The sequence below is a fragment of the Citrus sinensis genome, chromosome 2 (assembly GCF_022201045.2).
Source record: "Citrus sinensis cultivar Valencia sweet orange chromosome 2, DVS_A1.0, whole genome shotgun sequence".
NCBI classification, from domain to species: domain Eukaryota; kingdom Viridiplantae; phylum Streptophyta; class Magnoliopsida; order Sapindales; family Rutaceae; genus Citrus; species Citrus sinensis.
Window position 1 is genome coordinate 4,042,448 of NC_068557.1, and position 18,402 is coordinate 4,060,849.

Sequence of the window (18,402 nt, forward strand, 5' to 3'; positions counted from 1 at the left end):
GCATGTGCAAGGTGGGTTGATTTCTCACTCACAAACCTCCATAATGGCCCCCAAAGCAAAAGATCACACATTCTTTTACAACTCCAATTGATTACGACCAACACTATGAGAATTGCACTTTTTATGATAAAAAAAGTAATGGTCCTAACTAGTGATCACAAGCCCATCATCCTCTCTACCACAAACACATTTAAAAGGCCACGAGACCAGCCTGTTTCCTTTTTTCTTTATGTTGCATGCAAGTCATTGACTCTAATTGAAGTTTGTATTCATTTTTGTGCAAGTCTTTTTTCTTACTAGCCTACCAATAATACAATCCCCTCCAATCTGACATTAATTAGCCTACCAATAATACAACCCTAAAAATTACAGTTTCTTTTAATTATTGTTTGAACTCCAAGATCAAAGGGCAGAACTATGTGTGTACATTGGGTTCGTGGTATATGGCCCCCAGGTTTAAAAAAAATTCTCAGAAAACTTAAGGGAATGTGTGGAAATTTTACCAATTTCTATGTGTTGTTTATATTTAGGGTGCGTTTGGAATTGATGTTAAGTAGCTGTAACTTAAAAATTAAAGTACTAAAGTGTTTGGTAAACACTAGGTGCTGTAGTTTGAAAGTTATTTTGATATGATTTTTCACTTATATGATTAAAAATTTATTATATATTTACTAATTTTGTCAAAATTATTATTTAAAATTTATATTTACTGCATATTATTAATTTTTATCTTATAATTACAACTTTTTTTGGCTACTAATATTTTGTGTCATAGATTGTTTAGTCAATTTTACACCCCTCTTTTAGTTATCAAATAATTTGGTTGCCTATAATTATATTTCGTGACTATTTATTTTGTCATAAATAGTGTCTCAAAATAATCACTTTTGGAGGGAAGATTTTGCGCCAAAAAAAAATATCTTTTGGTGACTAAAATAATTTTTTTTATAAAAAAATTTAATTAATGACCAATGAACAAGTCTCAAAATAAAAACAATTGGTTACAAAAAACAATATAAGTTAGGACAAGATTATTAGCTACGATTTCAAAAATTTATCACAATAAATACTATTTTGTGACCAAATTTAAAGTTGTTGTAAAAAATATTGTCTTAACAAATCAAATTTCTTGTAGTGATTTCTCTAAGATGCTCCGCATATTGTTCTCCTCCTCAATTTTACAAATTTTATGTTAGCCTACTCAAATTTACAATTTTCCCATTACGTCACCTCTACTAAGAATCCTATTGAGAAATTATAATGAATCCAAGTGGTACAAAAAATTCAACGAGGTGAGTAATTAAAGTGACATTTCACTTATAAAAATAACAATTGTCCTAATAGAAAAAAAAAAAAGAAAAAGAAATAATAAGCTTATAAACTAACTTAAAATGAGGAAACCGACTAAACTAAAAACTACATTAATTGTTTCCTAATCACATTCTAAGAAATACTAAAATCACATTCCTATTCTGCTTAGGAAATAATACTATACTATATACAAGTACGTAGCCTTCTTGTTAATAATCTTAAGATATTCAAAATATTTATATAAAAAAAAAAAAAGGCATCAACAACAGGGACAGAGTTCATAATGAACGAGCTCGAGATTGCTATTCTAAAAGCCGAGTTACTCCACGGACTCGGTAACTGCACTCATTCTCACTACTCAACTTTTGAATTTGATGATGTGTCGTATTATCAATATGAATTTGAAAGATTAGAAACAATGACAAGAAAGTTAGCCACGTCGCGAGCTCTTGCTAACCAAAAGGATGTCGAGACTGTGTTAATGGATGTGGAGCTGCAGGTTTCGATTCATCTTGCAAAGTTATTGGAACCCACAATTGATCCGGCACTTGCGGGCACAATAACTTCAAGGATTGATGATGACGAAGATGGCAATGTTGTAATTTGTGGGGTTTGTCAAGAAGAGATGGAGAAAGGAGATGAAGCGAGAGCTATTGAGGAGTGCATGCATGTGTTTCACGATTCTTGTATTCTGGAGTGGCTCAAGATAAAGAGTACTTGTCCTTTGTGTAGAGCCGCATGCAAGCCTAAGAAATTGCAATTTCAAGAGATCAAGATATAGTTATTTTATCGTGTGATTTCAATGTACTTTGTTTTTTTTTTTTTTTTAAAGTTGTTCATCACCTTTCTTATATTGTAAAAACACATTCTTTCTATTTGTCAACAACATTCATGGATTCACGAAGGGAATGATTATTTCGTCACAAATTAAATTCACGAAACTTCTAAAATTGATGCATTTTTGCAACCACACATTTTTCTTTTGGGTTCTTTTGAAATACGAAAAAAGGGGGAAAATTTAAAAAAAAAAATCTTAAATGGCCAAACAGATGATAAGATGGCAACAGAAAATGTACAAAATTAAAGTTTAACATAATTATTTTTATTGAAAAGCCTGCAAAATCCATTTTTTTTTTTCTCTGACAGATGATCAGAACTTGATTTGGGTTCGAATTCTATTGAGAGGCCTACTAGGGATCAGAAATTGTTGAGAACCAATTGGCAACGGATCAACGCTTACGTGAATTGCTCAAAAAGGCCCAATCAACCCTTCTTCTCACAATTGAAAAACAAATAATGACTGCTTGTTCTTTTTTTCTTTTTAGCCTAACGACAATATAATTCCCTCCATTTTGATATACGGATGAAGATCTTCTTGATGTAGGACGTTGTTTTAAGATTTTATAATTTTTATTATCTTAGAACTTTCTATTTTAATTAGAGCCAATTATGGTATGTGTCTTAATCTTTTATTTTCATTATAATTGTGATTTTAGTTTTCTTTTTAAATTAACTTAAGAAAGTATGTTTCCTCTATTATAAATAGATAGGTCTTATTATTAGTTTCATAACTTCAATTTCAATTATTAAATAAAACCCTCTTTTTTAATTCTTTCTAGGATTATCTATCAAAATCTCTCTTGTAGAGTCGTTTGAATCAGAGTCTCATCTAATTTCGCTTTAAGCGTTATTAAAAATGTTATTGAATCGTTTATATTAAAACGAATTTTAATCAAACTTAAATTAGAGCGCAACCTAATTGCATTGGCTTGGTCTAGTATTAGAATGATATCTAACATTTCTAACCCTATCAATTCTGCTTCCACTACGCTTGCTTCATCACTTCTACTGATCTGAACTCTCTTGAGCTTTTAAAAATCTTTTATCATATGTCATTTATTGATAGTATATGTGTAAAATATAACTTCTCTATTTTTTAATATATTAACCCATTCCATAATATGTGTAACCTAGGATACTCCAACAAGTCAACAACCCCTTAAAAAAAGCTTCTTTTTCTCTCTTTTTTCTTTTTTAACTTAATGTTTTAAAGCCAAGATCAAAGACTAGGAATACGTACGTACATCGGTTTTATGGCGTATGGCCCAAGGTTACGGTGGTGTTTATGCTTTCACCCCCCTAATATGTTGCATTTATTATGTTCTAGCCCACTTGAATTTATAGTTTCTCTAATATGGTCTGCATTTTGTTCCCCTTCTCAATTTTACTAATTTTATGTTAGCCTACTCAAGTTTATAACTTCCACATTACGCCACCCCTACTCAATATCTTATTAAGAAATTATAAGGAAGCCAAGTGGTATAAAAAAATTCAATGAGGGGAATAAAGTTACATTTCACTTATACCAATATCTTTTGCCCTAGTAGGAAAAAAAAAAAGAAATAATAAACATATAAACTAGCTTAAAATTAGGAAACCGACTAAACTAAAAACGACATTAATTGTTTCTCAATCACATTCTAAGAAATACTAAATGCACATTCCTATTCTGCTTAGGAAATATTAAACTTATAGCTATTTTATCGTGTGATTTTATTGTACTTTGTTTTTTGGTTTATGACTTATCTTATATTGTAAACACACAGATATTGTATTACGGTTATTTTTATTGTCGCCATCTTGTTTAATTTTTCTGTTCATATTTTAATGCACTTATTTTCAATAATAAAAAAAAAGATAAAAAACACTCTCGTGGGTTTGCAAAATATTTTTAAATACCCCTATATTTTTATATGCAGACTCCTTTTTTTTTGGGTTAAAAATTGGTCATAAAGACATTAAACCATAGGATGTAAAATAGCTATACACTCCTCTATTTTTTTTTAATCCCACGTAGCATCTTTGCCAGTTTTTAACATGAGAAATGCGCCTTCAAAGAAACATTTGTTTTACATTTCTGAAAGAAACCTTGGACGAAAAATACAAAATCTTAACGTGTAATTTTTCAAAGTGGCGTAGACGCTTAGGCACAAATTAAATTCACTAAGCTTCTAAAATTGATGCGCTTTTGCAACCACCCATTTTATTTTTGAGCTCATTTGAAAATGAAAACTTTATAAACAGAAAGGTAGGGGCGTTCAGAATCTAATTCGATCTGCTCAATCCGTTTAATTTGTAAAAATCCGATCCGTGGATTGGTGGATTGGGTTGGATTGAAAATTTAAAAATCCGCAGTCTGTAAATTGAATATGAATTTACTTTTGTAAATCTACAAAAATCCGTAAATCCGTAAAAAAATAAAAAAATATTTATTTAATAAAAAATGAAACTTGTAAATATAACATTATACTTACTAATAAATAAATAAGTTAAAATATAGTTACATTAACACCATATTATATTTTATTCGATAATAATGTAAAATAAAAATAATTAATTTAAAAAATATAATTTCCTAAGCAGTTAATTTTTATGTATTGATCTAAATAAATGAGATTTTTTTTGTGTATTATATTTTGAAACTTTAAATGTATTTTCTAACTTTATTTAAACAATTAATTTATTTAAATCTTATTTAATTTTAAATTTAATCAGTAGTAAAATTATTTTTATATTAATTTTTATATTTAGTTAGTTCATAAATAAAACATAATTAAAAATTTTTAGTATGCAAACCAATTCGTAAAATAGTAAATTAAATATGAATTAGATTAAATCCACATTCAATCTGTATATGCATAAATTGATGAATTGAATTTAAATTGTAGTTCATCAATTCGAGAATTGAATTAAATTAAAAATTTATAATCCGTAAAATTATAAATGATCCCCGATTCGAAAAATTCACTCCGACAACATCCTACATAAAGGATTTGAATTGAGTTACGCAAACCTCATGAAACGACAACACAATAATATATATCCCCACCAAACTTTAACATATTTTAAAATTATTTTCATTGAAAATCCTTTAAAAAAAAAAAAATTCGTCTCCGTACTTAATCTGAATTTAAATCCTACTAAAAGTTCCACTAGAGATCAGAAATCATCAATCATCAAGAACCAATTGACAAGAGATCAACGCTTACCTGAGTTGCCCATAAAGGCTCAAAAATAAATAAATAACGAAAAGAAACTCCGCCGTCTAGTTAACTCTATCATTAAACCCTGCTGGCTGCTGGCGAGATTTTCCATCAGAATTAATTTTGAAAATTCTCCCTATTGACTCAAAATAAAAGGAAACAGCTTTATACATATGTAATAAACAGCTTACAATTACAAAGGTAAAACCAAAATGGTTGCCACAAAAATTAATTCGAATTTGGTCCTGCTTATAAAGTTAACTAGAGGAGCTTTCCATGTTAGAATGTTAGAAATATGAAACACATTCTGCAACTGTACAACCTCATTGTGAATATGTATAAGCATCGAGGAGGTGATCTTTAAGAGCACTACTACACTACCATCAATCGACTGGCTATTGCTCATTCCATAGAAGAATTAGTTTCGGCTGTTTCATCCTCACTGAAGCTAGACGGCATTTCCGCAGCAGATCTAGATAAAAGCATGATGAAGTCAGAAGGTTTCCAGAGCTGTTCACTAAATTCTTAATTTGAAAAGAAACCATAAAATTCAATGCCAACTCATATACCAAATTCATATTCATTATGCAAAAGAAATAATAATTAGGCAAGTCAACATCCCAATTAGTTTCTCCCAAAAAAAAAAAAATGAAAGAAAAATGCATCCCAATCAGAAACTACAAAAGTATAGAACCACTTCAAGTGTCCACGCTACAAAATTTGAAGACATACCAATACCAATTTTTAACAGAAAAGCTAGAACTGCCAGCCAGCCCAAGAAATCATGCAAATTTTATGATTTATCTAAGGACACGCATGTAATTTACAGAGATGTCATCTTAAACATTACACATCAGAACAAAGGCCTACCAAATATCTAAGTCTATACAGAATTTTATTAAAAATAATAATAATAATAAAGTGAATGATATCTCATTCAGCCATATAAAGAAAACAGTTGCAAAATGTGTGCACTATGCGGACAACATAATGGTGGATGCACACATGCAAAAACAAAGGTACATTTGTGAAAAAAAAAGAATGATAATGACAAAAAAATATGTTAAATAGTACACCGACCCTTTAATTGGATTTGTCCATCTCGGGATTTCAGCATATGATGCTTTGGCTATATAATCTCGCTGAGGAAGTTCACCTTTTAATCTTTTTACAACCTTCAATTTCAAGTTTAAACAGGGAGGGGGTATCAAAAGCAGAAAAAATATTTTCGTTGACAAATTGATATATAAGAGTGACAGAATGTCAAAACTAGCCTCAACTTACATTCATTTCATTATTCAGATGCGTCTTGACACTCACAGGATCACGAAGCCCTTTTATCGCCTTCTTCTCTTTATAAAGTTTCTTAACCTGCAAATATACATCACATGATTAAAATCTAGAGCAAACACTAAAAAGAAGAATGGCTAAAGGATGAAGCAAAAGAGGAAAAAAAGGAGGTAACATAAAGACCTTTGCCATCTTTGTAGAAGTTCCTTTATCCTTAGCATCAAGAGACTCGCTAATCCCAAGTGTAAAATTTGAAGGCCTAGTAAAGTAATTACTGTTTCGGACCATCTTACTGCTAACAACATGATTGTCATTCAACAAAGGCTTTGCTTCTTCACTATTAGTTTTACCACCATGGGGCTCATGATGGTTCATAACAGAGTTTAATCCCATCCATTCAGCATCATGCTTGGAACTCAAACTATAACAATGGTTACCATCATAAACGGGAGTAGAATCTTCATATGCATTCAAGGAAGAATTTTGGTGAGGGGAGAAATTAGAATAATGGAGAAGAGGAGACTTTTGTTTCAATTGATTATGAGATTTGGTGCCTGCATAATCAGATCGCTTGCTATTAAGGTTTTCGTCAATATATGAATCCTGAAGGTCCATCTTTGAACTATCGACTTCATATCTCTGTAAGGGCATGATAAAAGAAATTAAAAAAAAAATCAAACTGTCATACATACATATAGCTCTCAAAGAATGATTATTTCACAACCACTATTGTAATTGGTGTTCTTTCAACCTGACTAAAAATTGGAATGAGGGAGAAACGGCATCCTAAAAGCTTTTTCGGTGTCTACGATTCTCTTAATATTTGAATCTCACATTGTGTTCAATTATTTAATTCTTGCAATAGAAATGTAGAGGTGATGCAGTCATTTTCTCCCTGTTATTTGGCTCTGCTTTACAATAATCTGCTAGATTCAAATCTGTCTTTTGTCCTGATGAATCATACAAAATCAAGTTTACACAAATTCACTCTATCTATTTCTGAGGCCGTCAAACAGGATCATATACGTGCAAAACAATAAGATAAAGACAGCAACAGATGCCAAAATATAAGAATGCATCAGAAGGTTCACTTACAGTACCAAGTGCGCGTGGCTTATCAATTTCAGGTACATCCGGAGAATTGGACCATCTGGAATTCCCAACATAGAATGGCTCTGCCATGTTGTTTAACAAAAGAGACATAAGAATTCTACTGCAAGAAGATTTGAGACATTTACATAACCAGAAATATTACATAAAAATTTATGCAAGCTCTTTTAACTGAAGAAACTAATGATATAATAAAGAATAAATGCATTGGTTCAAAATTATTCATTCTTTCATGTTTTCTGATACAAATCTTTTCAAATGTACAAATTGGGTTTAGGACCTATGTATATTTGGGGTCTAAGAAACTCAGTGCATCAAATGTTCTAGGGTCTAAAATTTTTATAGCTGCTCCACATTGGAGTTGAGAGTCGACTGTGAAATTGAGCGTAACAAAAATTTGAGTTTTTGTTTACTCTGGTGGACAACCAGCCACTTCATTGTAGTGATTCTTCATTTCTAATACATTTTTAAGTTTTCTTTTTTTTGGGGGGGGGTGGTGTTGAAAACAATCAAATATCTTCTTTCCACCCTAATACACCCTAAACCTGTTGGTTCGGGAATTCAAGCCTTAATTGCTGGAACTAACAGAAACAGATTAAGAGTCGGATTTACATTAATCCACTTTTAAATCTGTATAGTTGTTTTTTGGGTTATAGGCATCAGCTTCTGACTCTAGGATGTACCATCTACACATCCATGAATAAACATATACATCATTCTAAATACATACGAATAAGCAAGCATACAAATCAAAGTAAGTTTCCCAACATATGAACTATAGAGAATCATGAGTTCAAGAAATGCAGACGAAAAGCTAAAAGACTCAAACAAGAAATGTCAAAAGTAAACGAATAAGGAAAGTAAATGATAAACCCAAACAATCAGAAGGTTGTCAATAACACCATGAAAATACAAAACCAGAAGAAACAATCCTATAAATGAATGAACAGCATAAATTTTTTGCAACATTCCATAGAAAAGTGAAAAAAGAATGGCTATCCAGTTAGGAAGTTCACACTTAAATATTTTACATTAAATATCTCTAGTAAGCGCTGAAGATTAAGCAAAACAGAGCAACAACTTAGGTCTTAAACTACTGGCTTTGCATAATGCCAAGAAAAATAAACTCATATTACGTATGAGCTCAGACTCAAGCTTACATACTGTCAACCCCAATTTGTTTCTGTCCACCCACAGGCAGACATTTGTCTATATTGCATCACCAAGAACAATTGTCTGATATTGTAACTAATTAACTCCAATAGAATTTACATGTTGAACCTAAAGAAAAGTGACTAAAAATAAAAAGACTTCAGCTGCATAAGTTAAACATAAAACATGAATCCTCATAAAAAAAGATAGCCATAAAACTTGACAGTGGCCTTTGTAAAGAAATTCTCTGGAAAAAGCATGTTAGGCTTTTCCCCTTTCATGTATCATTCAATTCAGAAGAATATCAGGGAGGCACGACCTCCTTATAATGCAACAGGAACAGCACACTTCTACAGTTCTACCACAAAACATTCCTAGAAATTGTGAATTTCTTGTTCCTTGAAAGCACATCTCATTCATCTCACACTTTGTTCACTCAGCTTGTTTTGAAAAAGACCCTTAGTTATCAATGCAAGAGATGATATATTGTTATTAAACTCCTTTGCTCTTAACAGAAAAACAAATAAATAAACAACCTTATAAAAATAAAAAATGAAAAGTTTAGACATCCCATTCTTACAGTAGCTATTGCATATCGATCATGAGATATGCAATAGCTTGAGTACCAAAAGTTTGACCCAAAAGAGATTAGGCATCCCATTCTTATAGCACCAAATGAAAATTGTTAGAATCACAGTTAGATACAAGTACGATGACTTACCATTGACTGGATCACCACTAGGAGACTCAAATGCACCAGGAGGAAGTGGATCAAAATCAACCCCAAGCGGTGGACCATCCTCCCGGTAATGTCTCCCCAGTTGCCTCTTAACAGCACTAATAGCAGCATTTTCAGACTCACCCTTCACTTTCAAGTATCCTGATGGCTTATATTCCTTACTTTTGCCGATATTGCAACGTACAGGCGTTACGTCTCCATTTTGTCTCACGAATCTTGAAGTTTCATTGGCATAAGGTTTGTCGCTTTCAGAATAAAGCCTATCTTGCAAGAATGAGCTGCTTTCTGAAGATGTATCATCCCTTTCACTAGCATGTGCTGCATATTGATTCCTATCATAGGCAAGGTCAGTTGCAGGAAAATCATGACAATAGAGCATTCGACTTTGAACCTCCCTTGGTTCAATGCTCCTATAATCCCCCTGCTTAGTGCTTCCACACGAATCTTGCCTCAGCCCACTCCCACGGTCCTGAATAACACCACTAGACCGATCTTGTCGTCCACCAACAAATGCTTCATCAACTGACAATCTTTTTTCTTTTAACCGCCTGTGGCAAAACCATCCCGATACTTGCTTTTCTGTCAATCCTATCTGCTCTGCAACCTGCGATTTCATTTCTTCGGTGGGATATTTATGCTCTGGAGATATAAAAATAAATAAACAAATAAAATTTCAGTACATAGCTCAATAAGCTTACTTGAAGCATTAAAAATAGTATATGAAAGAGCAAGGAAACAATACCATTATAGAACTTCTCCAAAGCCATAACCTGAGCTGGAGTCTTATAGCGCCTTTTAATATTTTTCTCCAAAGAGACTTTATTTTCTTCAGAATGCATTTCACTTGAATCTAAAATTGATAACACAGAAGTAAATAAGAATATTTTAATAATGACAAGGATAGAAACTGGTATGCTTTGGATACATATACATCAGCATACATTTATCACCTCTTACTTGCTAGGCTTGCAAATGAGAACACAATTATGGTATACTACTGGTAATCAAGTTGAAATTTTTTGATAATTCATATTATCCTATCATTGAAAACTGAAATATTTAATAATTCAAATTTTCCTAGATGTAAAAGTACTACAACCACACAACCCATAGGACATAATGCTGACACAACCAAGGATCATTCAAAGCATCCAAAGCATAGGATGGGTGCCATTGGCTTATGGAGGCCATTCACCCTGTAGCTCGAGACACCTCTTGCTAGTGCAAACAAAGCAAGGAGGGGTAACAGCCTGCATCAATATGTGCTATATGGTAAGCACATCAAGGTACCTCGTGCCGATCTACCACCTACTTTGGGTTTCTATCTGACCCTTCAAATATTAGGTTTTCCCTTTCCTGACAGCCTATGCTTTCAGGAGAGTCGATTAGCATCCAATTCAAATCATCACGGACAAGGCACCCTTTATTTAATGCTCATTGTTCGTATTACATAAAATCATTATCAAGAGACTCTAACCACTAAAAACACTTCTAAACCGATCCTTGAATGAAACATTTCAAGAAATTTATGAAACTCTTATCATGGTAAAATTAAAAAATGTATAATGCATGCCAAACAGAACTCGTCTGCAACAAAGAAAATCCTTTTGTAGGATAAATAGTTGTACCATTGAGCACCATTTCACAAGTCACAACCAAAGCATTTTCAACAAAAAACCATTTTGTAAACCAACCACAAAATGACTCAAAAATAGTTCAAAGCTACATGAACAGACCAAGCAAATGGGTTTTCTCAGATTTCAGTGAAGACAAACATGGCATCAAAGGTCAATATTCTGCAATGCATGCTAACAACCCAGTTTTATAATACCAAGAACAGCAACTTCAACGATCCACACAAACATAAAATAAAATAAACCTTTCACTAAGACAAATCCAAAGTTAAAAAATTCATAAATTCATCACGATAAAAATAAAAATCACAAGGACCCAAATATCCAAAATGATTTTAAGATGTAAGGAAAGAATATGAAACCTTCCATGACTGATGAATTTCTGAGAATTCCCCTCTCTCGCTTTCACAAAATTTTCTTCTATTGGTTCAAAAATTGAAACCCATTAAACCCAAATGCAAAAGGGTTGCATGAACTTTTCTGCAACACACACACACTCTCTCTCTCTGCTTTCAATCAATTCATGAGTTTGTTGGGGAGAGAGAATTTCCGGTAGAACGTTGAAAGGAGGAATTTCTTAAGTTCTGGAAATTTTAATTTCATTTGCTCATTTGGTTAACATTTTGTTTTGTTTGGTTTGGTTTATTTTTATAATTTATTTTATTTAATTAAATCCTAAAATAGGCTCTTTATTAGTCGACTTCATGTTTAATTTTTTTTTTTCCCCTGAATTAATCTTTGATAAATATTTAAAGTTTAATTGATTTGTCAGAAAGAACCAAAAGAGGAGAAAGCAAAGCAAGGAACCATGACATAGGCTCAGGCTCAGGCTCAGGCAGAGGCAGGCCTTTGTGTGATGGGCTGGCTGGTCCAGTACTATCCATTTCTTCTAAATTAAAAAAAAGGAAAATATCTACCGTCCACCTATTTTTTACACCTTTTTTAAAAATACACAATTCCTTCATTTTTTAGCTGGAATCCACCTAAAGTTACATTTTTTTTCACTTTTCCACTTCCGTTTGGAGTCCGTTAAGAAAACTAACGGAAACTTAATAAAATGACCATTTTACCCCCAAAACGAAAATTACAATTTCACCTTAAAAAATACCAAAAATAATAAGATTTAATGATGAATATCATTATTGGTACTTTAATGAAGTACAAAAAAATCTTAACTACTAGAGATTATAACTCAATTAATAATAAAACTCTACTTATCTTAAATTCAATTGATGATTTGTGAGATTGGGCTATTTTTAATACTACTGTTATAATTTAGCATTCTAATTACAGATATATTTAAAAAAAAAACATGTATTTGATGGTTATGGAATTAATTTATTTATTGACCGATGGGGAAAATAATTAGATTTAATCTAATTATTTTTTGTAATTTTTAAGGTGAAATTGTAATTTTCGTTTTGGGGGTAAAATGGTCATTTTTTAAAGTTTCCGTTAGTTTTCTTAACGGATTCCAAACGGAAGTGGAAAAGTGAAAAAAAATGTAACTTTGGGTGGATTCCAGCCAAAAAATGAAGGAATTGTGTATTTTTGAAAAAGGTGTAAAAAATAGGTGGACGGTGGATATTTTCCCTTAAAAAAATGAATTTACCAGGAGTCATAGTCAAAGGAATTAGGATTCTTCGTCATTTTATCTTTTACTAAGCAAGAATTGATGGATGCTCAAGAGAGCTCAAATTAAATAAGAAATTTAATCCGAAGTCCATATATATATACATATATATATATATATATATATATATATATATATATATATAGTATGGCTCATAGACCTATCGAGTATGATTATCAGTGTCGACTAGAGGTGAGATTTTTGTGGAGATACATCCTTTGATTGTACAGCCAAGAGATTATATTAATTTCTTCCGGTGTGTAACAATTTTACTAACTACAAATATATAACAATTTGGGATCTACTAAGAGTCAAGATACATATACTACTAATACATTCTATTGGAAACCATTTTTTTTTTGTTTTTTTTTAATGATAAATATTGCTTATGATATTTACAATTATATAAATACTGAGACTCGTTTACATCAATTTTGATATGGCACTATTCAGATTTTTAATTCTTTCAAATATTCGAGGGACGTCAACTCCTATTCTGGGAGAAACACTGCTTTCACTCAAGCTCTGGAGCTCCGAGAAAGAAAATTTAAATTAAACCCCTACAATACGTATGCGGAGGCTCGAGTCATTTCCCTCACAAAGAGTGACTCTAGCCACTTGGGCTAAGCCCAAGAGATTCTCTAGAAAACCATTTAATAAACCTTTCTATAATAAACAACGCCATATTCATGGCATATAGCATTAGGCCTTGGCTACCTTACATAATAATGTATGGTATAACAGACCTCACAAAGTAGGCCAAGTCATTGTTGTGTAATATTTGCAAATTATTAGACGCCCACATCACTTCATTTGATTTGCTCAATTTAGAAGGGCTAAGGCTAACCAATTGCTATGCACCAGTTCCATTGGTAGGCCGCGTGGAATTAAATATATGAAGAAAAACAATTATTTACATTTATCACCTCTTACTTGCTAGGCTTGCAAATGAGAACACAATTATGGTATACTACTGGTAATCAAGTTGAAATTTTTTGATAATTCATATTATCCTATCATTGAAAACTGAAATATTTAATAATTCAAATTTTCCTAGATGAAAAAGTACTACAACCACACAACCCATAGGACATAATGCTGACACAACCAAGGATCATTCAAAGCATCCAAAGCATAGGATGGGTGCCATTGGCTTATGGAGGCCATTCACCCTGTAGCTCGAGACACCTCTTGCTAGTGCAAACAAAGCAAGGAGGGGTAACAGCCTGCATCAATATGTGCTATATGGTAAGCACATCAAGGTACCTCGTGCCGATCTACCACCTACTTTCGGTTTCTATCCGACCCTTCAAATATTAGGTTTTCCCTTTCCTGACAGCCTATGCTTTCAGGAGAGTCGATTAGCATCCAATTCAAATCATCACGGACAAGGCACCCTTTATTTAATGCTCATTGTTCGTATTACATAAAATCATTATCAAGAGACTCTAACCACTAAAAACACTTCTAAACCGATCCTTGAATGAAACATTTCAAGAAATTTATGAAACTCTTATCATGGTAAAATTAAAAAATGTATAATGCATGCCAAACAGAACTCGTCTGCAACAAAGAAAATCCTTTTGTAGGATAAATAGTTGTACCATTGAGCACCATTTCACAAGTCACAACCAAAGCATTTTCAACAAAAAACCATTTTGTAAACCAACCACAAAATGACTCAAAAATAGTTCAAAGCTACATGAACAGACCAAGCAAATGGGTTTTCTCAGATTTCAGTGAAGACAAACATGGCATCAAAGGTCAATATTCCCCTCTCTCGCTTTCACAAAATTTTCTTCTATTGGTTCAAAAATTGAAACCCATTAAACCCAAATGCAAAAGGGTTGCATGAACTTTTCTGCAACACACACACACTCTCTCTCTCTGCTTTCAATCAATTCATGAGTTTGTTGGGGAGAGAGAATTTCCGGTAGAACGTTGAAAGGAGGAATTTCTTAAGTTCTGGAAATTTTAATTTCATTTGCTCATTTGGTTAACATTTTGTTTTGTTTGGTTTATTTTTATAATTTATTTTATTTAATTAAATCCTAAAATAGGCTCTTTATTAGTCGACTTCATGTTTAATTTTTTTTTTTTCCCCTGAATTAATCTTTGATAAATATTTAAAGTTTAATTGATTTGTCAGAAAGAACCAAAAGAGGAGAAAGCAAAGCAAGGAACCATGACATAGGCTCAGGCTCAGGCTCAGGCAGAGGCAGGCCTTTGTGTGATGGGCTGGCTGGTCCAGTACTATCCATTTCTTCTAAATTAAAAAAATGAATTTACCAGGAGTCATAGTCAAAGGAATTAGGATTCTTCGTCATTTGATCTTTTACTAAGCAAGAATTGATGGATGCTCAAGAGAGCTCAAATTAAATAAGAAATTTAATCCGAAGTCCATATATATATATATATAGTATGGCTCATAGACCTATCGAGTATGATTATCAGTGTCGACTAGAGGTGAGATTTTTGTGGAGATACATCCTTTGATTGTACAGCCAAGAGATTATATTAATTTCTTCCGGTGTGTAACAATTTTACTAACTACAAATATATAACAATTTGGGATCTACTAAGAGTCAAGATACATATACTACTAATACATTCTATTGGAAACCTTTTTTTTTGTTTTTTTTTAATGATAAATATTGCTCATGATATTTACAATCATATAAATACTGAGACCCGTTTACATCAATTTTGATATGGCAGTGTTCAGATTTTTAATTCTTTCAAATATTCGAGGGACGTCAACTCCTATTCTGAGAGAAACACTGCCTTCACTCAAGCTCTGGAGCTCCGAGAAAGAAAATTTAAATTAAACCCCTACAATACGTATGCGGAGGCTCGAGTCATTTCCCTCACAAAGAGTGACTCTAGCCACTTGGGCTAAGCCCAACAGATTTTCTAAGAAACCATTTAATAAACCTTTCTATAGTAAACAACGCCATATTCATGGCATATAGCATTAGGCCCTGGCTACCTTACATAATAATGTATGGTACAACAGACCTCACAAAGTAGGCCAAGTCATTGTTGTGTAATATTTGCAAATTATTAGACGCCCACATCACTTCATTTGATTTGCTCAATTTAGAAGGGCTAAGGCTAACCAATTGCTATGCACCAGTTCCATTGGTAGGCCGCGTGGAATTAAATATATGGAGTATTGTACAATTAATGGCTGGAAGATGAATACACAAATTGAGGGGATCCGGAAGGACTAGAACGTGGTGGCCCAATTGATATTGTAGTGAGAATACGTAAAACGCATTTTGTGATGTTTATGTGAAATCGGAAAAATCATGAAAAAACCACCTAAAGTGTAATAAAAAAAAGGAGTAAAAATACCTTCTTCTTTTTTTTTGAACGTATGTTTTATAATTTTAAATTATTTTTCCAGTTAAAGCGCATTTTTAAATAAAATAACGACTTAAAATTAGGTCAAATTCATTCAGAATTAAATTTCTTTTATAAATTTCTTGATAGAGGAAATTGACAACATTGCTCTACAATATTTATTTGATGGACAAATTTTTTATCACAAGTCCATCATTAATGTTTTGACATACTATAATTATAGTGAGAGTCCATCATATTTTACGGTGTAAAAACCTGTATCATAAAATATATGTCATCTATTGTCAAATTTTTTTATGATTAATCATAAAGCATATCAGTCTGTCTTGCAAGCTGATGAATTTTTATGTTTTTTTCAGCATTAATTTTTATTATTACTAACTACATTTGTGTTGTTTGTTAAATTTTCGGACTCGTGGGAGAGTGAAGTAACTTTGTGTCAAGGAAAATGCTACTTGCCCCGAGTCAAACCCCGGGTCAAACCCCGAATTTAAAACGGCTCTGTTTTACTAAGCAAAAAAACGCACTGTTTGAGCCAAAATTATTTTCCCTTTTCTTCGTTGATTGAGGTCAACTCCAGCCATTATTGTCCTGAAATCAAGCCTTCGCGCATACCCAACCACTCCACTGCCACCACCGACAGCCACCACCGTTTCATTTGTACACCGGAGATAATCGCCCACAACTCTAGTCCCGATTGTGTTTGTGTCTGTGCGTTTCTGTTTGTGTTTGTTTGAAATTTGATCAAAAATTTTATACCATATCCATCAACACAAAGCTAATCAATCACCACCGAATGAGGAAAAAAAAACATGATATCTTGGTTGATGTGTGACCTGTAAAGATTTTTAAATTTTTTGGCTCTTTATCATTATCCGTGAATTTTGTGATCTGGGTTTGTGGCAATGATTGAAGGGTTTTAATTTCAAATTAAACATATATGTTTCGTTTTGTATGTTGAAACTCATCTTTTTAAGGGGATAAGATCTCTGACCAAGGTATAATATGTAATTACTTAAAAGTAGATGAGTTGTTAAATCCATTTGTTACCTCATAAGATGAAGAAATACAGGAAGATGAGGATCCTATACTGGAAGATGTAATTGAAGTAGTTCAAGAATGAAAAAAAAAAAAACAGCATTCCAAGTGAAGTCTATAATGATGAAATTATGGCTGTGGAAGTACTCAAGGGTGAAAATTCAAAGATGAGAAAGTATATTGCTAGAATAACAGTTAAGGGACAGCTAAGAAGCAAGGAAACCAAAAATAAAAAGTGATAGAGAAACAGTAGATGAAAGAGACAGGCAAAGAAAAAGGAAAAGAATTGTTACTGTCGAAATAGCATTGTTTTATTAATTTTTCAGAGCTTGACTTGGGATTTGACTCAGGATAAATAGCAGAACTCTTGTGTCAATAATGTGACACTTGATAGCTTCACTTTATCAATCAAAAGTCCAAAATATAATAAACAAAAGCAACCCATAAAATGGGCTCCATGGATGTCTCTTTCCAAAACGAAGGCTCGAGATGTTATCTTCCCATTGGTGATTGGACCAATTGCCCTTTTGGGCCATTAATTTTCATTTTTAGCAAACCCAAAGATCCTTATAAAATCGGAATTATATAAATTTTGATGATATTTGTAATACAATTTGTTGAATATTGTATGGCAGTAAGACCTTCATATCGTGGGCCTTCGAATTATAGAGATTTTAGTTTAAATCCCCACTGCCACATTTCTTTTTCACTATATTAAATCATTTATGCAAGATTACTTATATTATTAGATTGAATCAAACCTCCCCTAGCCTAAAATCTTTGATCCATCATTTTACTTTAACAAAAAGGAGGTCTTATACTTTCAGACATATCAATAAATTACTGGGTTTCTTTACTCTTCATAATACTTAGTCTCTTTTATACTAAAAGGTCCATTTTTAGTCTCCATTGCCTCTTCTATTATTGACTTTTACTCTATAAACTTGAGGTTTTGTACTTTAAAACATATTAATAAACTAACCGATCTGTAAATAGTATTTAGTTTCTTCTCCACTCAAGGGTTTCCTCTAGTTTTAGGTTGATTAAAACTTTTTTTTTTAATCCCAACCGGCAACCCCCATATTT

The 18,402-nt window shown here is 32.4% G+C and overlaps 2 protein-coding genes across 2 annotated transcripts; one reads left to right on the top strand and one right to left on the bottom strand.

Moving 5' to 3' along the window:
* Nucleotides 1-1,325: 1,325 nt before the first annotated feature.
* On the top strand, nucleotides 1,326-2,142 carry LOC102617047 (NEP1-interacting protein-like 1). Its single transcript, XM_006470517.2, has one exon. The coding sequence runs from the start codon at nucleotides 1,595-1,597 to the stop codon at nucleotides 2,090-2,092; it is 498 nt and encodes a 165-aa protein (XP_006470580.2). The 5' UTR covers nucleotides 1,326-1,594; the 3' UTR covers nucleotides 2,093-2,142.
* A 3,356-nt stretch (nucleotides 2,143-5,498) lies between these two features.
* LOC102611835 (uncharacterized) lies at nucleotides 5,499-11,971 on the bottom strand. Its single transcript, XM_006470502.3, has 8 exons — nucleotides 11,642-11,971; nucleotides 10,388-10,495; nucleotides 9,628-10,284; nucleotides 7,740-7,819; nucleotides 6,828-7,283; nucleotides 6,639-6,725; nucleotides 6,435-6,529; nucleotides 5,499-5,826 (listed from the first exon to the last, which is right to left on the bottom strand). Exons 1-8 carry the CDS (start codon nucleotides 11,646-11,648, stop codon nucleotides 5,757-5,759), a joined length of 1,560 nt encoding a protein of 519 aa, XP_006470565.2. The 5' UTR covers nucleotides 11,649-11,971; the 3' UTR covers nucleotides 5,499-5,756.
* Between the last annotated feature and the right edge of the window lie 6,431 nt (nucleotides 11,972-18,402).

Bases quoted from the DNA above. Each gene is read 5' to 3' on its own strand.
- LOC102617047 (XM_006470517.2), top strand. From the start codon at position 1,595: ATGAACGAGCTCGAGATTGCTATTCTAAAAGCCGAGTTACTCCACGGA.
- LOC102611835 (XM_006470502.3), bottom strand. The intron at 7,284-7,739 runs GTAAGTGAACCT...ATGCCCTTACAG, and splicing joins AGCCACGCGCACTTGGTACT to AGATATGAAGTCGATAGTTC. The intron at 6,530-6,638 runs GTAAGTTGAGGC...TTGAAATTGAAG, and splicing joins ATCTGAATAATGAAATGAAT to GTTGTAAAAAGATTAAAAGG.